Genomic DNA, 23,592 nt, shown 5'->3' on the forward strand with positions numbered 1-23,592 from the left:
CACTTACTCCCTCTTCCAAATCATTTATATACACTACAAAGAGAAGAGGTCCCAGTACTGACCCTGCGGCACACCACTACTGACAGACCTCCATCTAGAAAAAGACTCCTCCACTACTACTCTCTGACTCCTCTTTGCAAGCCAGTTCTCTACCCATCTAGATACCTGACTACATATCCCATGAGCTTTAATGCAAGCAGAATTCAATAAGTAATTGCTTTGTCACCAACCAGGTCACTGAACAGAAACGCCTCACGTTAGCCTGCGCCCACCTCCCATGCAACAAAAAAAACAAAGAAAACTGCAGTACAGGAACAGGTCCTTCGGCCCTCCAAGCCTGCGCCTACCATGCTGCCTGACTTAACTAAAACCCCCTACCCTTCTGGGGATCTATTCCCATCCTATTCATATATTTATCAGGACGCCCCTTAAAAGTGACTACCGTATCCACTTCCACTACCTCCCCTCCTCCTACCAAGCTCCAGGCATCCACCACCCTCTGTGTAAAAAAATCTGTCTCATACATCTCCTTTAAACCTTACCCCTCACACCTTAAACCTGTGCCCCCTAGTAATTAAACTCTTCCACCCTGGGAAAAAGCATCTGACTATTCACCCTGTCCATGTCACTCAATCATGTAGACTTCTAACAGGTCGCCCCTCAACATCCGTTTTTCCAGTAAGAACACACCAAGTTTCTCCAACATCTCCTCATAGCTAATACCCTCCATGCCAGGCAACGTTCTGGTAACTTATTTCTGTACCTTCTCCAAAGCCTCCACATCCTTCTGGTAGTGCGATGACCAGAATTGAACACTATATTCCAAGTGCGGCCTAACTAAGGTTCTATAAAGTTGCAAAATGACTTGCCAATTTTTTTAAACTAATGCTCTAGCTGAACTCAGCAGAATTCAACACTGTCCATCCTTCATGCTCAAATACTGAATAGCGTGCATCCCATGCACTCTCTGTACCTCTGAGACCCTCCTTGCCCTGTGCTCAACTCAATCTCCTCACTCAACATTTGCTGCGGTGACCCTCTCACCATCTACACTACAATGACCTTCAAACGAAACTCCAACACTCACCACATGCCACCCTTCACCAGTGACCTGCATAACAACCCTCCATACTCAGCAGTGATCCTCATTCTACCAGCCCTTGTAATGATAGTCACGTCATCCATCTACCACATGCTATCCTTCCTTGTGCCCAGCTGTAACCTTATGCCACCCCACCTCACCCCGCAGGGCAGGTGACACCCGCAGCTGCGCACTGCTTCCCTTTCTTCCTGACATTCCATGTCACAATTCCCTGCTGAAGCTTTTAAGCTATCTTTATGGTGCTCACCTGCTGTTGTCAGAGAATTTGATGACATTGTTCTTGTTGCTGTAATCCTGTGTCCTCATGATCAGATCGAAAAGACTCTTTGGTTTGGCTTCACCATCAATCATCAAACGACCCTTAAAGAACCAATGCCGACTGTGTTCACTGGGGGAACAAAAGCAACAGTGTTATCCAAAGGAACCTGGGAAATTACCAGTGAGTGTGAAAAGAAGGGGGAGAGAAAAAAATAACAAGAAAAAGCGGGTCGGGGGACTGCGTGCGGCAGCAAGGGGTGCGCGATGATAAGCATCTCCAGTACCTTGTCCTTCCCTCAAGAACTTCAGTCCTTCGCCTGCCCTCCATTCTGTCCATCTCCAACTTACTCCCTCTCTCTCTCTCCATCAGAAGAAAGGAATAGAGAGAGAAGGGGCAGCAAGCCGGAGGCGGAGGGAAGGGGCAGCAAGCCGGAGGCGGAGGGAAGGGGCAGCAAGCCGGAGGCGGAGGGAAGGGGCAGCAAGCCGGAGGCGGAGGGAAGGGGCAGCAAGCCGGAGGCGGAGGGAAGGGGCAGCAAGCCGGAGGCGGAGGGAAGGGGCAGCAAGCCGGAGGCGGAGGGAAGGGGCAGCAAGCCGGAGGCGGAGGGAAGGGGCAGCAAGCCGGAGGCGGAGGGAAGGGGCAGCAAGCCGGAGGCGGAGGGAAGGGGCAGCAAGCCGGAGGCGGAGGGAAGGGGCAGCAAGCCGGAGGCGGAGAGAAGGGGCAGCAAGCCGGAGGCGGAGGGAAGGGGCAGCAAGCCGGAGGCGGAGAGAAGGGGCAGCAAGCCGGAGGCGGAGAGAAGGGGCAGCAAGCCGGAGGCGGAGGGAAGGGGCAGCAAGCCGGAGGCGGAGGGAAGGGGCAGCAAGCCGGAGGCGGAGGGAAGGGGCAGCAAGCCGGAGGCGGAGGGAAGGGGCAGCAAGCCGGAGGCGGAGGGAAGGGGCAGCAAGCCGGAGGCGGAGGGAAGGGGCAGCAAGCCGGAGGCGGAGGGAAGGGGCAGCAAGCCGGAGGCGGAGGGAAGGGGCAGCAAGCCGGAGGCGGAGGGAAGGGGCAGCAAGCCGGAGGCGGAGGGAAGGGGCAGCAAGCCGGAGGCGGAGGGAAGGGGCAGCAAGCCGGAGGCGGAGGGAAGGGGCAGCAAGCCGGAGGCGGAGAGAAGGGGGAGCAAGCCGGAGGCGGAGGGAAGGGGCAGCAAGCCGGAGGCGGAGGGAAGGGGCAGCAAGCCGGAGGCGGAGGGAAGGGGCAGCAAGCCGGAGGCGGAGAGAAGGGGGAGCAAGCAAGGGACTGAAGTTCTTGAGGAAACTGACATAGGGAAGGACAGGCTACTGCAGATGTTGTCTCTTCGCGCACACCCCTTTTGCTCGCCCTTCTTTGTCCACACCCTGAAGGTGTTGTTAGCCTTAAAAGTGGATAAATGTCTAGGTGCAGATGAAATGTGATCTCAGCTGCTTTAGGAGGCGAGGCAGGAGATTGCAGGGGCTCTGACCCAAATTTTCAATTCCTCAGTGACCATGGAGGAGGTGCGAGATGACTGTAGAACAGTTGATGTGGTTCCGCTATTTAAGAACGATTGTTGGGATAAACCAGAAACTACAGACCAGTAAGTTTTACGTTAGTGGTATGGAAACTACTAGGGAAACTTCTGAAGGGGAGCATCTGTCTCCACTTGGAGAGGTAAAACTAAATCTGGGATACATGGCTTCAGCAAAGGTAGGTTTAGCCTAACAAATTAGATTGAATTTTTTGAGGTGGTGACGAGGTACATAGACGAGGGTACTGCAGTCAATGTAGCTCATATGGATTTCAGTAAAGCCTTTGACAAGGTTTCACCTGGACATAAAGAAGGTAAATATGCATGGGATACAGGGCAATTTGATAAAAAGGATTCAAAATTGGCTCAGTTATAGGACAGAGAGTGATGACAAAAGGCTGCTTTGGTGACTGGAAGCTCACGTCTAGTGGCATGCCACAGGGATCTGCACTGGGCCCCCTACTATTCATCACTTATGTAAATGATATTGATGACTATGTGGGGGGTAGGATGAGCAAATTTGCAGATGATACAAAGATCGGCCATGTGGTTAACAGTGAGACAGAGTGTATTGGCTACAAGAAGATATAACTGGAATAGTCAAATGGGCAGATAAAATTTAACCCTATAAAGTGTGAGGTGATACACTTTGGAAGCAGTAATTTGACAAGGAAGTAGGACACTAGGAAGTTCTGTAGGACCTTGGTGAAAGGGCATGTTAATAGGTTGGTGAAAAGGGTATAAGGGACACTTGCCTTTATCAATCAGGACACAGATTACAAAAGCAGGGAAGTCGCGTTGATGTTCTATAGAACTTTGACGAGGCCACCGCTAGAGAAGTGGGTGCAGTTCTGGTCACCATATTATTGGTAAGATGTGATTGCACTGGAGGGGTTGCAGAAGAGATTCACCGGGATACTGCCTGGAATGGAACATTTAAGTTATGAAAAGTAGTCTTGGGTTGTTTTTGTTGGAGCAAAGAAGACAGATGGGCGACCTGATCGAGATGTATGTACAAGGTTATGAGGGATATGGACTGAGTGGATAAGGAGAAGTTGTTCCCCTTAGTTGAAGGGTCTGCCACAAGGGGACATAGGTTCAAGGTGGGGGGGGGCAGGAGGCGGATGTGAGGAAAAACATTTTTAACCAGAGTGTGGTGACAGTCTGGAATGCGCTACCAGGGAGGGTGGTAGAGGTAGGTTGCATCATATCCTTTAATATGTACCTGGATGAACACTTCGCATATCATAACATTCAGGGCCAAGTACCTGTAGATGGGATTCGGTGAGAGTGCAGGTGTTTTGAATGTGTCAGTGTGAACTCGATGGGTTGAAGGGCCTTTTCTGTGCCCTATGATTCTAAGCATATTCGTTGCTGTATGACTCCAACGTGCAGAAACTTTGATCCCCAATTACCACCAACTTTACCTTTGCTTTGAGACAATGGGATGAGAATGGGAATAGGGGGAGGACAGTAAACTTAATTTGACAAATGTCAAGAATCAGGCTGACCTGTTGGATTGAGCCAGATCAAAGCACTCCACACTACTAGGATTCCTCCCCACCTTCTCAAACAATCTTGTGTAATATTCCAGGTCCCAATCATCAAAGGCGAGCCCTGTAGAATTAAGATGGTAAGTGTTAGCACTGCAGTGGAGAAAGAAATTAACCTCTGGCTATTTATCTTCCTTTGTCAGGATGTTCTGCAGCTGCTCACTGCCATCCATTGCCCTGACACCAGTGAGATACTTCCATTCTGGTCACTGGAGTAAAACAAAAAGGGGAAGCTTCTGTTAAATGCAAAAAGCTAAATACTGGAAGAAAACTAGGAACTTACTGGAGAAACTGCTGGGGTGGTATCCAAAAATTAGGAAAATAAAGTTAAGCACATTGCTGTGGGTCTGCAATCACATGTAAGCCAAACCAAGTAAGGATGACACATTTCCTTCCCAAAAGGGCAACAATGAACCAGATCGATTTTTACTACAATCGATGGTAGTTTTATTGTCACCCCTAAGACTAGCTTTCAATTCCAGATTTATCAGTTAATTGAACTTATTAATTAATAGAATTTAAATTTCCACCAAATATCATGGTACAATTTGAACCTAATATATTATAGGCTATGGAGCTGAATTAAGTCCATTGAAATTAGGACAATTTGATCCCCAAATTCCCCCTCCCCCAGTCCACTCCAGGCTCCCAGAGGGACCAACCCGCTATTTTTTAATGGATTGGGTTGGGAGCCACATGCATACATTCATGGGATTCGCGTGTGCGTTCCCGACACACGCGTGTCTTTTACTGCTGGAAAGGCAGTGTGGTCGGGACCGTGCTGGAAACTGGCAGGAAGACCAGTTAAGTAATTTTAATCTATTTTTAATGTTATTTAAATATGATCATCGGGCCCAGGACCGAATTCTCTTGGCCTGACAGCATCTCTCACCCTGCCAGTACAATTTCACTCCAGCAGGGTTCAGAGTAGCTCCCTACATTTGGAGAACTAGTGGGAGACCCTGCTGGAGTGAAGGACGCAATCGGGGCCCCTTGGGCATAAGCACTCTGGCAGTGCTGCTTGGCACTGCCCACGGGGGAAAGAGCCCACAGCCAGGAAGCACCGTGGCACTATCCACCAGGCATCGGGCAGTGCCAAGGGGTAGAGCCCATTGTGGGTTTAGGGACAATTAGTGGGAGTAGGGGGCAGGCATTGGGCAATGCCAAGGGGGTTTGTTTAGGAGCGATTGGTTGGGGGGAGGGATGCAGCACTGTGATGGTCTCTGGCTGGCCATCGATCGAGCGGCTGACAGTTTGGTGCCACTGCGCATGTGCAGAGTTCCAGAACTGTCAGCCTCCCGCATGAATAGGCCCTGCCCCCAAGCTTTTAATAATATTCACAACTGTCCACAGAACGTGGGACATACGAGTCTGAACTTATACTGAAAAACAATGAATTACAGCATTTTTCCCGCCAATTCAGCGCTTAGAATTTTTTTCAGTAAAATCACCACCCCCCCATCTCACTTCCTGTATGTGGGTATTCCCATCCAATGTGACCAAAGCTCCCCTCCTCTACTGTCCCCAGTCATTGTACGCCTTCCCCGCCCAATGCCTTCAGTAGACCTCGGCTTCTATCTCCACCAACCCCTCTGCACCCTTCCACTATGAGTCCAGCCTTTTACAAGATCACTCCCCCATAGACTCCACATTTCTTACCCCTCCCCTAGAAACTTTTGATTTGCACCCAACCCCTTCCACCAGTGACCCCGGACTCACACCCGACCCCTTCCGCCAGTGACCCTGGACTTGCACCCACCCCCTCTCACTCCCCTGTCCTCTGTCTAACATCCAATCATCTCCCGGGGTCACTGGAAGGGGGTTGGGTACGAGTCCAGAGTCACTGGTGGAAGGGATTGGGTGCAAGTGAGAGGGGAGTGACAAGGGAGTGAGAGGGGGCCACTCCATGACCTGTCTATTTCCCAATCTCCTCCCTCTTCCATGACCCCAATCTTAGAGACCAAAGAAAATTACAGCATAGAAACAGACCCTTCAGCTCTCCAAGCTTACATCAACCATGCTGTCCAACTGAACTAGAATCTCCTAACTTTCCAGGCATCATATCCTTCTATTCCCATCCTATTCACACATTTGTCAAGATGCCCCTTAAAAGTCACTATCATACTGCTTCCGCTACCTCCCCCAACAGCGAGTTCCAGGCACCCAGCACCTTCTGTGTAAAGAACTTGCCTTGTATATCTCCTTTGAACCTTGCCTCTCGCACCTTAAACCTATGCCCCCTGTTAATTGACTCTTTCATCCAGAGAAAAGGCTTCTGACTATCCATTCTGTCCATGCTCTTCATAATCTTGTAGACTTTTATTAGGTCACCCCTCAATCTCCATCATTCCAGTGAGAACAAACCAAGTTTCTCCAACCTCACCTAATAGCAAATGTCCTCCGTAGCAGGCAGCATCCTGGTAAATCTTGTCCCAATCCCTTCTCCCCATGACCCAAGTTCTGTAACTAATCCCTCTGCCCCCTCCACAACCCAAGTCTTGTGCCCAATCCCATCCCACTCCATGACCCCAGACTTGTAGCCAACCACCTACACTTACCCATTTCGCGGTTTGCTTTCTCCAGTGCTCTTTTGCCTCCTGTCACCACATCCACTTCATACACCTCTGCCGGCTGGGCTGACACTTGGAAACTCTCGATGGGTCGTTCATAAATACACTCCGTCATCCGATCATAGAAAGCAGCCATCAGCTCACTCTGGGCATCAGCTCCCAATTGCTCTACCTCACGGACCTATAACAGAGTCATACAGTGCAGAAAAGGCCATTCGGGCAATCGTGTCTGCACTAACAATATCTAACACTAAAGGCGCACTAATCCCATTTTCTTGTACTTATACCATATCCTTGAATGTTACAATTGTTCAAGTGCTCATCAAATATTTTTTAAAGGTTGTAAGGTTTCTGGTCTCAACTACATTCCCAGGCAGTACATTTCAGATCCTCACCACCTTCTGCGTGACTAAGATTTTTTTCTCAATGTCCTGCCCCTTACTCTAAAACCAGGCCCCCTCATAATTGACCTCTCAACCAATGGGAACAGCTGATCCTTACTCACCCTATCCATATCCCTCATAATCTTAGACACTTCAATCATGTTCCCCTTTGGCCTTCTCTGCTCTAAAGAAAACAAACGTGAGGTAATGCATTTTGGAAGATCTAATACAGATTCTGGACAAATGTGAGGTGGATTTGCAGATAGCAATGAGAATCATCACAGGATACAGCAGGATATGGATCAGTTGGAGACTTGGGCGGAGAAATGGTAGATGGCATTTAATCCGGACAAATGTGAGGTAATGTATTTTGGAAGGTCTAATATAGATAGGAAATATACAGTAAATGGCAGAACCCTTAAGAGTATTAATAGGCAAAGGGATCTGGGTGTTCAGGTATACAGGTCACTGAAAGTGGCAACGCAGGTAGAGAAGGTAGTCAAGAAGACATACAGCATGCTTGCCTTCATCGGCCGGGGTATTGATTTTAAAAATGGGCAAGTCAAGTTCCAGCTTTATAGAACCTTAGTTAGGCCGCACTTGGAATATAGTGTTCAATTCAGAACGCCACACTACAAGGAGGATGTGGAGGCTTTGGAGAAGCGATTGTGTCTGCACAAGAGGCTACAGAAAAGATTTACCACAACGTTGCCTGATATGGAGGGCATTAGCTATGAGGAGAGGTTGAAAAAACTTGGTTTATTCTCACTGGAATGATGGAGGTTGAGGGGGCAACCTGATAGAAGTCTACAAGATTATGAGAGGCATGGACAGAGTGGATAGTCAGAAGTTTTTTCCCAGGGTCGAAGAGTCAATTACTAAGGGGCAAAGGTTTAAGATGTGAGGGGCAAGATTTAAAGGAGATGTATGAGGCAAGTTTTTTACTCAGAGGGTGGTGGATGCCTGGAACTCACTGCCAGGAAGGTAGTGGAAACAGACATGATAGTGACTTCTAAGGGTGTCTGGACAAATATATGAATAGGATGGGAATGGAGGGATGATCCCGAAGGGTAGGGGGTTTTAGTTAAGTTGGACAGCATGGTCGGTGTAAGTTTGGAAGGCCAAAGGCCCTGTTCCTGTGCTGTAACTTTTTGTTCTTTTGTTCGTAAAACAATTCAAGCCTATCCAGTCTCTCCTTATAGCTCAAATGCTCCATCCCAGGCAATATCCTGATGAACCTCCTCTGTACCCCTTCGAGTGCTATCACATCTTTCGTACAGTGAGGTAACTGGAACTGCACACAGTACTCCAGCTGTGGCCTAACCAATACTCTGTATAACTCCAACATTTCATCCTTGGTCTTATACTCAAACACAACTGATGAAAACAAATGTCCTATATGCTTTCTTAATTACCCTATTCACATGCTCTGCAACTTCAGGGATCTGTGAATAATTACCCCAAGATTCCTCTGAGCTTCCCAGTGTCATTAAATATTCCCTTTTACCTTGTTTCTTCTTCCAAAGTGAATCATCTCACACTTAACAGGGTTAAGTACCACGTGTCACTGCATCTGACCAACCCATCTATATATTCCTGTAACCTACATCCCTCTTCTTCACTACTGACCACCCTACCAATCTTGGTGTCACCTGCAAACTTGTTTATCATTCTCCCCACATTTTCATCTATATCGTTTATGGATATAACAAACACTAAGGATCCCAGTACTGATCCTTGTGGTACAATCGACAGTGACATTCAGTCACATGAATAGCCTTCTACCACTACCCTTTGTATCCTATTACTAAGTTTCTGATTCAACTCACCAAGTTTCCCTGAATTCCATGTGCTTTAATCTTCTCAATCAGTACCCCATGTGGTACTTTATCAAAATCTTTGCTAAAGTCCATTACATTAAAATACATGAACAGAACTTCCCTGATCCACACACAATCACATTTTCGAAAAATTCTAATAAATTTATTAAACATGTTCTCCCCCTGATAAAGCCATGCTGACTATCCCTAATTAAGCATGGTTCTCCAAGTGGATATTAAACCACTCCTTCAGAATTATCTCCAAAAGTTTTCCTACCACTGACGTGAGACTCACCGGTTTGCAGAGGGATCGGGATAGGCTGAGCAAGTGGGCGAGGACCTGGCAGATGGAGTACAATGTTAGCAAGTGTGAGGTTACCCGCTTTGGCAGGAATAATAGGAGGGATTACTATTTAAAGGGCGAAAAGCTGCAGCATGCTACGGTGCAGAGGGACCTGGGGGTCCTTGTGCATGAGTCACAAAAACCCAGTCTGCAGGTGCAGCAGGTGATAAAGAAGGCAAATGGGATGCTGGCCTTTATAGCGAGGGGGATAGAATATAAAAGCAGGGAGGTCATGCTGCAACTGTACAGGGCACTGGAGAGGCCGCAGCTGGAGTACTGTGTGCAGTTTTGGTCGCCGCACTTGCGCAAGGATATTTTGGCCTTGGAGGGAGTGCACAGGAGGTTCACTAGGCTGATAGCGGAGATGAGGGGGTTGGACTATGAAGAGAGACTAAATAGATTGGGTGTGTGCTCGTTGGAGTTTAGAAGGATGAGGGGGGATCTTATAGAGACGTATAAGATAATGAAAGGGATGGATAGGGTAGAGGTAGAGAGATTCTTCCCGCTCAGAAAGGACAGCAGGACTAGAGGGCATAGTCTCAAGATACGGGGGGGACAGTTTAGAATGGAGTTGAGGAGGAACTTCTTCACTCAAAGGATGGTGAATCTCTGGAATTCTCTGCCTGCTGAAGTGGTGGAGGCTACCTCGCTAAATGTATTTAAGTCACGGGTAGATAGGTTTTTGACAGACAAGGGAATTAAGGGTTATGGGGAGAAAGCGGGAAAGTGGAACTGATCCACTTCAGATCAGCCATGATCTTATTGAATGGCGGGGCAAGCTCGAAGGGCTAGATGGCCTACTCCTGCTCCTATTTCTTATGTTCTTATGTCTGTAATTTCCTGACTCATCTCTACCACCTTTCTTGAAAAGAGGGATCACTTTAGCCATCCTCCAGTCCTCTGGCACTTCCCCCATGTGAGAAATTTCACAACACCAGGTTAAAGTCCAACAGGTTTATTTGATAGCACAAGCTTTTGGAGTATCGCTTCTTCTTCTAGCTTCTGAGTCAGTTAACTCATTTGAAGAATGAGCGATACTTCAAAAGCTTGCACTGCTGAATAAGCCTGTTGGATTTTAATCTGGTGTTGAGACTTCTTTTTGTGCTTACCCAATCCAACACCAGCATCTCCACATCATGACTTACCCCGTAAACAGAGGGGAAGTAAAAATGTGTCAGAGCCCCTGCAATTCCCTGCCTCACCTCGTACTGCAGCCTGGGATGCAGTTCATCCAGGCCAAAGATTTGTCTATTTTTAACCCATTAGAGCCTCCACTACCACCCTATTTCCTAGGTCAAACGGTGCCAGTTCATCATAGTCCCTCTTCCTGAATTGCATACTTACTTTCTCCGTTTCCTAAGCGAAGACAAAAGAGAAGCATTCATTTAACATCCTTCCAAAATCCTGTAGCTTCACACACAAATTGCACCCTTTCTCCCTAATGGGCCCTATTCTTCCCTTGGTTAATCGCTTCCTTTTAATGTATTTATAAAATATCTTCGGATTCTCCTTAATCTCATTCACAAGTTTTTGAAAAACCTGAGAGTTGATAAGTCCCCTGGGCCAGATGGGATACATCCTCGGATACTTTGGGCGGCAAGGGATAAGATTGCGGAGCCTTTAGCTTTGATCTTTGGGTCCTCACTGTCCACAGGGATTGTGCCAGAGGACTGGAGAGTGACAAATGTTGTTCCTCTCTTCAAGAAAGGAAATAGGAATGACCCTGGTAATTATAGGCCAATTCGCCTTACTTTGGTGGTAGGTAAGTTAATGGAAAGGGGCCTGAAAGATAGGATTTATGACCATTTGGAAAGATGCAGTTTAATCCAGGATAGTCAGCACAGTTTCGTGTGGGGCAAGTCCAGCCTCACAAATTTGATTGAATTCTTTCAGGAGGTAACTAAGTGTGTAGATGAAGGTAGAGCAGTAGATGTCACACACATGGATTTTAATAAGGTGTTTGATAAGGTTCCCCATGGTAAGCTCATGTAGAAGTTAAGGAGGTGTGGGATAGAAGGAAATTTGACAGATTGGATAAGTAACTGGCTGTCTCATAGAAGATGGTGGAAGGAAAATTTTCAGACTGGAGGCCAGTTACCAGCGGTATACCACAGGGATCAGTGGTGGTTCCTCTGCTATTTGTGATTTTTATCAATGACTTGGAAGAGGAGGCTGAAGGGTGGGTTAGTAAATTTGCTGATGACACCAAGATTAGTGGAGTAGTGGATGAGGTGGAGGGCTCTTGCAGGCTGCAAAGAGACATTGATAGGATGCAGAGCTGGGCCGAGAAGTGGCAGATGGAGTTTAATCCTGATAAGTGCGAGGTGATTCATTTTGGTAGGACAAACTTGAATGCGGATTACAGGGTCAATGGCAGGGTTCTGAGGAATGTGGAGGAACAGAGAGATCTTGGGGTTCATATCCACAGATCTCTGAAGGTTGCCACTCAAGTGGATAGAGCTGTGAAGAAGGCTTGTAGTGTGTTAGCGTTTATTGACAAGGGGTTTGAGTTTAAGAGTCGTGGAGTTATGCTGCAACTATACTGGACGTTGGTGAGACCACATTTGGAATATTGTGTTCGGTTCTGGTCACCTCACTATAAGAAAGATGTAGAAGTATTGGAGAGTGCAGTGGAGATTTACCAGGATGCTCGTGGTTTGGAGGGTAGGTCTTATGAGGAAAGGTTGCGGTAGCTGGAGCTGGAGCTTTTCTCTTTAGAGAGGAAGAGGATGACAGGTGACTTCGTAGAGGTTTATAAGATGATGAGTGGGATTGATAGCGTGGACGTGCAGAGACTATTTCCTGGGGTGAACGTAGCTGTTACTAGGGGGCATAACTATAAGGTTCATGATGGGAGATACAGGAAGGATGCCTAAGGTAGATTCTTCACTCAAAGAGTGGTTGGGGTGTGGAATACACTGCCTGCTGTGATAGTGGAGTCGGACACTTTAGGAACTTTCAAGCAGTTATTGGATAGGCACATGGAGCACACCAGAATTATCGGGAATGGGATAGTCTGATCTTGGGTTTGGACATAGCTCGGCACAACATTGAGGGCTGAAGGGCCTGTACTGTGCTATACTGTTCTATGTTCTATACAAGGCCTTTCTCATGCCCCTTTCTGCTCTTCTAACTACTTAAGTTCTCTCTTGCATTTCCTATATTCTTCTAGGGCCACAGCCGACTTGCTCCCTTTGAACTTGCCGAAAGCCTTCCTCTTCTTGCTCATCCAATCCTGAATTAATCGAGACATCCAGGGTTTCCTGAACTTTTTTCTGCTACATTTACCCCGAAGGGATACTCTCCCTAGCTCCTTTTTGAACGTCTCCCCATTGCTCTGCTGTAGACCTACCCAGTCAACTTTAGCCACATTGTGTCTTATTTTAATAAGATCTGCCTTCCCACAATCCAACGCCACTTTTTGCAAGCTATATTTCTCCTTGCCCTGAAATTTGGACCATACAGTGTTATGGTCACCATCGTTAAATTGCTCCCCACAACCAGATCCAACACTGCACCATCTATCCCTTGTTGGGCCTTCTATATATTGATACAAAAAACACCCCTGGATACAATGCAAAAAATGCACCTCCTTTAAATGTTGCAAAAGTTGAAATCCCTGATATAAATATCCAATTATTACTCTTATACACCTCTGAACTGCCTACTTCCTACTGACTATAATGCACTATAAGAGGTAAAGTGGATAATTTAAGGGTAACATGGCAGGGCAGCTTGGTCATGTGGAACGTTCTTCCTGTGTAATTTGGGAAGTCAGGGACACTTTCAGTATTCAGGATGACCACTTGTTCAGAAAGTGTCTCCAGCCTGCAGCTATTTTGAAATCCGTGTTTCGGACTGGAGCTGCAACTGGATTCACTGTGGGGCATCCGCAAGGATCAGATCTTTGTGGATGGCACATCCAGTGGGATGGTCACATCAAGGTTGGGAGTGTGCAGGCAGGAAGAGAATGCATGATCACCTGACAGAAAAAAGTAGCAGTCCCAGAGCTCCCCGAGTCCATCTCCCTCTCTAATATGTTTTACATTTTGAAGGTGGTTTCTCAAGAGAATGCAGCAAGAGTCAAGTCCATGGCACCACAAGTGGCTACATAAAGTGGGGAAAAAAATAAAGAATGGGAGAGCAATACTGATTGGTGATTTTATTTGTAAGTGGCTGCAGATGTGAATTCAGGATGGTATGTATGTTGCCTCCCTGGTGCCAGTGTCAAGGATTTCACCGAGCAGAATTCTGAAGGGGGAGAGCGAACAGCCAGAAATCATGGTACTTACCAGTACCAACAATGTAGGTAAGAGAGATGTGGTCCTGAAAGCAGGATAAAGGGAGCTAGGAAATAAATTAAAATGCAGGATCTCAAAGGTAGTAATCTCAGGATACCCTCAATGAATCGCAATACTCTCTGAGCAAAGAAATTCCTCCTCATCTCTGTAAAACGGATGACTGCTTTACTCTGGGATTATGCCCTCTGGTCCAAGACTCTCCCACAAGGGGAAACAACCTCTCAGCATCTACCATGTCAAGCTCCTCGAGAATTCTGTATGTTTGAATAAGGTTGCCTTTCATTCTTGTAAACTCCACTGAGTACAGGCCCATCCTACTCAATGTCTCCTCTTACTTACGTGGCGAAAAACTGCAGCAGGCGACGGTGCAGAGGGACCTCGGGGTCCTTGTGCATGAGTCGCAAAAACCCAGCTTGCAGGTGCAGCAGGTGGTCGGGAAGGCGAATGGGATGCTGGCCTTCATAGCGAGGGGGATTGAATATAAAAGTAGGGAGGTCTTGCTGCGGCTGTATAGGGCATTGGTGAGGCCGCAGCTGGAGTACTGTGTGCAGTTTTGGGCACCGTGCTTACGCAAGGATATTGTGGCCTTGGAGGGAGTGCAGAGGAGGTTTACTAGGCTGATGCCGGAGTTGCGGGGGTTGAGCTATGAGGAGAGGCTGAATAAACTAGGCTTGTACTCGTTAGAGTTTAGAAGAATGAGGGGAGATCTCATTGAGACGTACAAGATGTTGAATGGGATGGATAGGATGGAGGTGGAGAGGCTCTTCCCGCTCAGAAAGGACAGTAGGACTAGGGGGCACAGCCTCAAGATAAAGGGGGGGGGCGGTTTAGAACGGAGTTGAGGAAGAATTTCTTCACTCAAAGGGTGGTAAATCTCTGGAATTCTCTGCCCGTTGAAGTGGTGGAGGCTACCTCGCTAAATATTTTTAAGACGCGGGTTGATGGGTTTTTGGTAAGAGAGGGGATTAAGGGTTATGGGGAGAGGGCGGGAATGTGGAACTGAGCCACGACAGATCAGCCATGATCTTATTGAATGGCGGGGCAGGCTCAAAGGGCTAGATGGCCTACTCCTGCTCCTATTTCTTATGTTCTTATGTTCTCCTCATAAGAAAATCCTTCTAAACCCAGGATCAACTTAGTGAACCTTCTCTGGACTGTCTCCAATGCCAATATATATTTCCTTAAATAAAGGGACCAAAACTGTTCACAGTATTCCAGGTGTGGTCTAACTCGTGCCTTGTATGGTTTTAGCAAGACTTTTCTATTTTTATATTTCATCTCCTTTGAAATAAGGGCCAATATTGCATTTGCCTTTCCTATTACCTGCTGAACTTGCACGCTAGCTTTTTGTGATTAATACAGTGAGCTTGACACGCCAGCAACTGACCCAGTTAGCTATGTGGCAGTAATCTGTCAATCAAGTGAAGCCTGGTTAGGGCCTCAATAGTTGTGATCACTTAGGAATTTTAAACTGATGTGTGAGTCATCTCAGCTCAGCTCACTTCAGCTGTATTTAAGGCACTGGTTTTAACAAGCGCACGACCAGTGAGTTTGTGTGCACCGGTGGGAGAGAGACAGCAGCCAAAGCAAGATCAGCCAAAGTGAGGGTATTGGAAATTTGGAGCGGAGTAGGAATTCGGTGCTGAGGGGAAAGAGGTGCTCACCTTTGGGAGGAGCACAGAGATGGACCTGCAAAGGAGACTCGAGGGCAAGGGAGAAGTAGAAAGAAATTGAACTGTGACGCCACAGCCAGCAGGTAAGTAGTGTTTTTTTTTTCGTTTTTCTCTTTTTTCCTCATGGCATTGCAGTTTTGTTGTGAGGCAATTTAAGGGTCAAGTAATGGCGGAGATCCCAGGTCCCTGTCATGTTCCTCTTGTGCGATGTAGGAATTCACTGGACCTTTCTGGTGTCCCTGGCTCCTTCACATGCTGGAAACATGTCTACTGCAGCTCCTGTTTGATCGCTTGACGGCTCTGGAGCTGCAAATGAATTCACTTTGGAGCATCCATGATGCTGAGTAAATTGCGGATAGCACATTCAGTGAGTTGCTCACACCGCAGATACAAATTACTGAGGAAGATAGGGAATGGGTGACCACCAGACAGATGAAGAGTAGGAGGGCACTGCAGGAGTGCCCTATGGTCATCTCTCTCCAAAATAGATATTCCATTTTGGATACTGTTGGAGGAGACAGCTCACTGAGGGAAGATGGCAGCAGCCAGGTTGATGGCATCGTGGCTGGCTCTGCTGCACAGGGGAGCAGGATAAAGATAGGGGATTCAATTGTAAGAGAATAGATAGGCATTTCTGTGGATGCAAACAACACTCCAGGATGGTATGTTGTCTCCCTGGTGCAAGGGTCAAGGATGTCTTGGAGCAGCTGGAGGGGGAGAGTGAACAGCCAGCTGTCATGGTGCATATAGGCACCAACGATATAGGTAAAAAATGGAATGAGGTCTTACAAGCTGAATTTGGGGAGTTAGGAGCTAAACTAAAAAGTAGGACCTCAAAGGTAGTGATCTCTGGATTGTTATTAGTGCCACGTGCTAGTCAGAGCAGGAATGTCATGATAGTTAAGATGAAGGCTTGAGGGATGGTGCAAGAGGGTGGGTTTCAAATTCCTGGGACATTGAAACCGGTTCTGGGGGAGATGGAACCAGTACAAATCAGATAGTTTGCACCTGGGCTGGAATGGAACCAATGTCGAAGGGGGAATGTTTGTTGTTGCTGTTGGGGAGGGTTTAAACTAATGTGGCAGGGGATGGAAACCGATGCAGGAAGTCAGAGGGAAGGAAAGTGGGGACAGAAACAAAGGGCGGTAAGAGAATAGTGGACGCAGAGAAGCCAAAGACAAAAATCAAAAAGGGCCACATTACATCATAATTCTCAGAGGGCAATGAATGCCAAAAAAAATGCCTGAAGGCTCTGTGTCTCAATGTGAGGAGCATTTATAATAAAGTGAATGAATTAACTGCGCAGATAGTTATTATGGATATGATGCAAGTGATATCAGAGGGATCTGGCTCCAGGGTGATCAGGGATGGGAACCCAACATCCAGGGGTATTCAATATTCAGGAAGGATAGATGGAAAGGAAAGGGTAGCCTTGCTGGTTAAAGAGTAAGGAAGGATATTAGCCTGGACAACGTGGAATCTGAATGGGTGGAGCTGCGGAACACCAAAGAACAAAAATGGCTTGTGGGAGTTGTGAATTTATGAACCTATAAAATGTGTCCAGGAAGGTTCTTTGGAACAATATGTTGATAGTCCAATTAGAGAGGGAGCTAAACTGGACCTAGTACTGGGGAATGAGTCCAGTCAGGTCAAAGTTTCAGTGGGGGAACATGTGGCAAATAGTGACCACAATTCTGTAAACTTTTGAATAGTCATGGAAAAGGATGAGTATTGTCCTATGGGTAATGTGCTGAATTGGGGGAAGGCTAACTACAGCCAGATTAGGCAGGATTTGGTGGCTGTTGATTGGGAGAAGCTGTTCAAGGGTAAATCGACATCTGGCACATCTTGAGCTGCCTTCTTGAATTGCTGCATTGTGGGTTGACCCACAATGCCGTTAAGGGAGGGAATTCCAGGATTTTGACCCAGTGATTATGAAGGAACAGCGATATATTTCCAAGTCAGGATGGTGAGTGGATTGGAGGGGAACTTGTAGATTGTGGTGTTCTGATTTATCTGCTGCCCTTGTCCTTCTGGATGGAAGTGGTTGTGGGTTTGGAAGATGCTATCTAAGGATCTTTGGGGAATTGCTGCAGTGCACCTTGTAGATAGTACACACTGCTGCTTTTGAGTGTTGGTAGTGGAGGAAGTGGATGTTTGTGGATGTGGTACCAATCAAGCAAGCTGCTTTGTCCTGGATAGTGTCAAGCTTCCTGAGTGTTGTTGGAGCAGCACCCATCAAGGCAAGTGGGGAGTAGGGGAGTATTCCATCACACTCCTGACTTGTGCCTTCTGGATGGTGGAAAGGCTTTGGGGAGTCAGGAGATGAGTTATTCACAATATTCCTAGCCTCTGACCTGCTGTTGTAGCCATTGTGTTTACATGATGAGTTCAGTTGAGTTTCTGGTCAATGGTAACCCCAAGGATGTTGACTTTCATCTTCACAAAAGAGGACACAAATCAAATGCCAGAAATGTTGGAGGGTGCAAGATTTAGTGACAGGAAGAAAAAAGTAAAGTTTATTTATTAGTCACAAGTAGGCTTACATTCACACTGCAATTAGTCTACAAGACTAATGTAGTCTACAAGATTACGAGAGGCATGGAGAGAGTGGATAGTCGGAAGCTTTTTCCCAGGGGGCACGGGTTTAAGGTGTGAGGGGCAAGGTTTAAAGGAGATATACAAGGCAGATTTTTTACACAGATTGGTGGGTGCCTGGAACTCATTGCAGGGGAGATAGTGGAAGCAAATATGGGAGTGAGTTTTAAGGGCCATCTTGACAAATACATGAATAGGATGGGAATAGAGGGATGTGGTCCCTGGAAGGGTAGGGAGTTTTAGTTAAGTCGGACAGCATGGTCAGTACAGGCCCGGAGGGCTGAAGGGCCTGTTCCTGTGCTGTAATTTTCTTTGTTCCTCCCTTGTAATTGCGATTTGTTCTAACGGGTCTACACATCCCTCTGAGACACTACCAATCAACGTGTCCCTCTCCTTTGTGAATACTGATACAAAGTTTTCATTTAGGATCACATCTACTTCCTTGAGTTCTATGCATACAGTCTTTTAAACAGCAGTTGATAGAAGTGCAGGACAGGCATGTGCCTGTAAAAAGAAAGGGCAGGAAAGGTAGGATTCGAGAACTGTGGATAACCAGGGAAATTGTGGGTCTAATCAAAAAGAGGCAAACATAAGGTCCAGGCAGCTAAAAACAGATGAAGCAATGGAGGAATACAGAGAGAGTAGAAAAGAACTCACACAGGGAGTTAGAAGGGTAAAAATGGGATCGTGAAATGTCCTTGGCAGACAGGATTAAAGAGAATTGCAAGGCATTTTATACATACGTTAGGAACAAGAGGGTTGTCAGAGAAAGAGTCGGACCTCTCAAGATCAAAGGAGGGGGATTATATCGCTGTTCCTTCACAATCGCTGGGTCAAAATCCCTTAACGGCATTGCGGGTCAACCCATAATGCAGCAATTCAAGAAAGCAGCTCACCACCATCTTCTCAAGGGCAACAATGGATGGGCAATAAATGCTGGCCAGTCAGTGACACCCATATCCCACGAATGAATAAAAAAAAAGTATACATTCAGTTGCTCAGCCACTTTGTTCCCTATTATACATTCCCTCATTTATGTCTGTAGGGGACCTATATTTGTCTTCACCAACCGCTTTCTCTTCATGTATCTATAGAAACTCTAAGTGTTAGTCTTTATGTTCCCTGCAAGTTTACTTTCGTACTGTATTTTCCCCTTCTTAACCAATCCCTTGGTCTTTCTTTGCTGAATTCTAAACTGCTCTCAATCCTCAGACCTATTATTTTGGCAGAGGTGATAGTGGATGCCTTAGTGATTATTTACCAAAATTCGCTGGATTCCAGGGAAGTGCCAGAAGATTGGAAAACGGCTAATGTTATGCCGCAGTTTAAAAAAGGTAGTAGGCAAAAATCAGGGCATTACAGGCTGGTTAGTTTAACGTCTGTAGTTGGAAAAATGCTTGAATCCGTCATCAAAGAAGAAATAGCGAGGCACCTAGAAAGGAATGGTTTGATCGAGCAAACGCAGCACGGATTCGTTAAGGGGAAGTCGTGTTTGACAAATTCATTGGATTTCTATGAGGATGTGACTAGTGCAGTAGACAGAGGGGAACCGGTGGATGTGGTGTTTCTCGATTTTCAAAAGGCGTTTGATAAGGTGCCGTACAAAAGGTTGCTGCAGAAGGTTAGGGTGCACGGAGTTGGGGGTAAGGTGTTAGTGTGGATAGACAATTGGTTGTCTAATAGGAGGCAGAGAGTTGGTAACAATGGGTGCTATTCTGATTGGCGGTTGGTGACTAGTGGAGTGCTGCACGGATCGGTGCTGGGGCCTCAGCTATTTACCATTTATATAGATGATCTGGAGGAGGGGGCTGAGCGTAGGGTGACGAAATTTGCTGATGACACGAAGATGAGTGGAAAAGCAAATTGCGCAGAGGGTGTGGAAAGTCTGCAGAGGGATCTGGATAGGCTGAGCGAGTGGGCGAGGACCTGGCAGATGGAGTATAATGTTAATAAGTGTGAGGTTATCCACTTTGGCAGAAATAATAGTAGGAGGGATTTAAAGGGCGAAAAGCTGCAGCATGCTACGGTGCAGAGGGACCTGGGGGTCCTTGTGCACGAGTCGCAAAAACCCAGTCTGCAGGTGATCAAGAAGGCAAATGGAATGCTGGCCTTTATAGCGAGGGGGATAGAATATAAAAGCAGGGAGGTCTTGCTGCAACTGTACAGGATACTGGTGAGGCCACAGCTGGAGTACTGTGTGCAGTTTTGGCCACCGCACTTGCGCAAGGATATTTTGGCCTTGGAGGGAGTGCACAGGAGGTTCACTCGGCTGATACTGGAGATGAGGGGGTTGGACTATGAAAAGAGACTGGGTCTGTACTCGTTGGAGTTTAGAAGGGTGAGGGGGAATCTTATAGAGACATATAAGATAATGAAAGGGATGGATAGGGTAGAGTTAGAGAGATTCTTCCCGCTTAGAAAGGACAGTAGGACTAGAGGGCACAGCCTTAAGATAAGGGGGGGTGCAGTTTAGATCGGAGTTGAGGAGGGACTTCTTTGCTCAAAGGGTGGTAAATCTCTGGAATTCTCTGCCTGTTGAAGTGGTGGAGGCTACCTCGCTGAATATATTTAAGTCACGGGTATATAAGTTTTTGACAGACGACGGAATTAAGGGTTATGGGGAGAGGGCCGGAATGTGGAACTGAGCCACTTCAGATCATCCATGATCTTATTGAATGGTGGGGCAGGCTCGAAGGGCTAGATGGCCTACTCCTGCTCCTATTTCTTATGTTCTTATGTTTTCTTGGCCAATCTATATGCTTCTTCCTTGGATCAGATACACTCTAATTTCCTTTGTAAGCCATGGATTGGCCCTCTTACCCATTTTGCTTTTGTGCCTGACAGGAATAAACAGTTGCTACAGTTCCCCTATTCATTCCCTGAATGTTTGCCATTGTCTATCCACATTGGGGAGTAACTCTCCCCAGTCTATCAAGGCCAACTCCAAGATATCATCTCTCTTTATTGCAGTAATTGACTCCTTAATTAATAGTGCCACACTACCTTCCTTTCTAGCTCGTCTGAAGATCTTTTACCAATGAATAGTGAGTTAGAACATAAAACATTACAGCGCAGTACAGGCCCTTCGGTCCTCGATGTTGCGCCGACCAGTGGAACCAATGTAATGACCCTCTAACCTAAACTATTCCAATGTTATCCATATGCCTATCTAATGACCATTTGAACACCCTTAAAGTTGGCGAATCCACAACTGCTGCAGGCAGGGCATTCCACGCCCTTACTACCCTCTGAATAAAGAACCTACCTCTGACATCCATCCTATAACTACCACCCCTTAATTTAAAGCTATGTCCCCTCGTGTTAGCCATCACCATCTGAGGAAAAAGGCTCTCACTGTCCACCCTATCCAATCCTTTGATCAGTCCTGTCCTTCCCTCAACCATATTTGTTGAGGGCAACAACATCACACCTCCATGTGTCAGTCCACACTTTTAAATCATCAGTCTCACCTCTTCCACTTCTATCATTAAAGACCATCCAGTCTTGCCTTACTCTCTTGACGTCTAACGTAGCTGAAAAACTCCAATTTGCTTCCTTTACTGCAGCATGATGCGTCTCTATTTCACTAATATTGACATGTCAGCAACATCATTAATCAATGCAGAGAAACAGAGATCCCCATCAGTAAGTGAGACAGCAGTGAACAACTGTGAATCTCTGCATTCTCTGACTGTCAGTCTGATGACCCAGCAGGGATACACACTGTCTGGATGCAGTGTGCATTTTGATTTCAGATAGTGATAATATTGAGCCATTCTGTTCACCTTTAGGAGGTATCGGCTGGAGCATTCAATCCGATCTACCGCTGTTAAACCAATGGAGTGACATATTGATACAGCATTAGTCGACCAGGCTGTAGAGAAGTTCAACCTGAAATATGAAACAGTTACAAACTTTCTTGTGAACAGAGGCTAAGAAACAAAAGCAGCAAGACTCAAAACACCAGGAATTCCTTCCACTGAGCTCCCACACCAATCCTCCGCATTACTTGAGTAGGCTACCATGCGTCAAAGCTGAAGGAAGTCAGACCCCAATGAAACCCCAGGGAGCTCATCTGTGAGGGGTCATGGTCCCCTCACCCAGAACACACATCGCTTTAGGTTGCTGTACTATTCACACTCACTGATCATACCTGAGCTTCCTGCTCTATGTCCACACTCACCTAGGCCCAATCTCCACTAGCAGCTCTCCATCACTCGCACTGAGGATGGGTTGTGTGGAAATGCTCTGGGCATTGAAAGGTGATTGAAAAATCCAGGTGAGCTTGTGCCTGTCATGTGGACTGGGAGAGGTTGAACCTGTGAAAAAGGATCAGAGAGTCAGGAGACATATCACCACAGCAGGGAGGCCAGAGTTTGGACAGCTGAACTGAGTGAGCTGCTCCAAGGACTCAAAGAGGGTTAGCGATACTGAGACAGAGAGCCCGAAGGAGGGGGGTGGGGGGAAAGAGTTGGGGATAGACTGAAGCAGGGACATCAAGGGTGAAATAGAATCAGATCACAACCAAGTTGCTACGGATATCAAACAGTGCCTCTTCCCAACAACTCCAATATGATTCCCACCTGTCCAGTTAACATTGTAGCAGAGCTCTCGGCTAACGCACTCAATCCTGTCCAGATGGTGCAACCTAGACCGAAGGATGATTCTCTCCACATCCAGAGATGGGAGCTTAGTGGGACTCTTATAGAAATGAAGCACAACCATCTGAGGAGGAAAGCGAACAACATAACATCAGTATAAGAAATAAGCACAGCACCTATACAGTGTAATCAAAGAAGGGCAAGGGAGTGGGGGGAGGAGAGCAGGAGGGAGCGAGGTGGGGGGGGAGGACGGGAGGGAGCGAGTGGGGGGAGGAGAGCGGGAGGGAGTGAGGGGGGCGGAGGAGAGCGGGAGGGTGCGAGGGGGGGAGGAGAGCAGGGGGGGGTTGGAAGGTGGGCTAGAAGTACTGAAATGAACTGGAAAGATACAACCTGTCAAGAAACACCAAGAAACAGCAGCAAGCTGAAATGAGCCGAGTTGAAGTGAAACTCTTGTAATTGGCAGCACGAGTCACATCAAATCCAGAATCATGAGTATCTCATCAGAGCATTGAGCAATCAGCAACGTGGATGAACTTTCCAATTCAAGAGTTCCCAAATTTGTTTGTGCTTCTCTGCAGATGTCTGTTGTTTGCTGGGAGCGAAGCGTACAACAGCACTCCCACTCCCCTACCACCCCGGCTAAGCTGCACTTCGCTACTCCACCCCTGAACCCTTCACCTGCCTTCCAGAATTTGCAAACTCAGTATCTGTTGACCTTGAGCTATGATGTGGAGATGCTGCCACTGGACTGGGGTAAACACAGTAAGAAGTCTCACAACACCAAGTAAAATCCAACAGCTTTATTTGGTAGCAAATGCCACAGTGGCGTTTGCTGCCAAATAAACCTGTTGGACTTTAACCTGGCATTAT

The 23,592-nt window shown here is 46.9% G+C and overlaps 1 protein-coding gene across 3 annotated transcripts in view; it reads right to left on the reverse strand.

Moving 5' to 3' along the window:
• The window catches only part of pfas (phosphoribosylformylglycinamidine synthase), a 158,706-nt gene that overhangs the window by 128,809 nt on the left and 6,305 nt on the right, over positions 1-23,592 (reverse strand). For 2 of the 3 annotated variants that reach the window (XM_080184918.1, XM_080184910.1), the window contains exons 2-7: positions 22,705-22,846; positions 22,305-22,440; positions 21,907-22,012; positions 6,992-7,184; positions 4,392-4,497; positions 1,350-1,490 (exon numbers count right to left, since the gene is read on the reverse strand). In XM_080184918.1, the coding sequence (XP_080041044.1) occupies positions 1,350-1,490; positions 4,392-4,497; positions 6,992-7,184; positions 21,907-22,012; positions 22,305-22,440; positions 22,705-22,846 (824 nt within the window). Of the gene's footprint in view, positions 1-1,349; positions 1,491-4,391; positions 4,498-6,991; positions 7,185-21,906; positions 22,013-22,304; positions 22,441-22,704; positions 22,847-23,592 lie in introns of those variants that run through there. The other variant, XM_080184925.1, reaches the window with a different exon arrangement.

This window comes from Carcharhinus amblyrhynchos, chromosome 3 (genome assembly GCF_965287045.1).
Source record: "Carcharhinus amblyrhynchos chromosome 3, sCarAmb.v2.hapA, whole genome shotgun sequence".
Classification (NCBI taxonomy): Eukaryota; Metazoa; Chordata; class Chondrichthyes; order Carcharhiniformes; family Carcharhinidae; genus Carcharhinus; species Carcharhinus amblyrhynchos.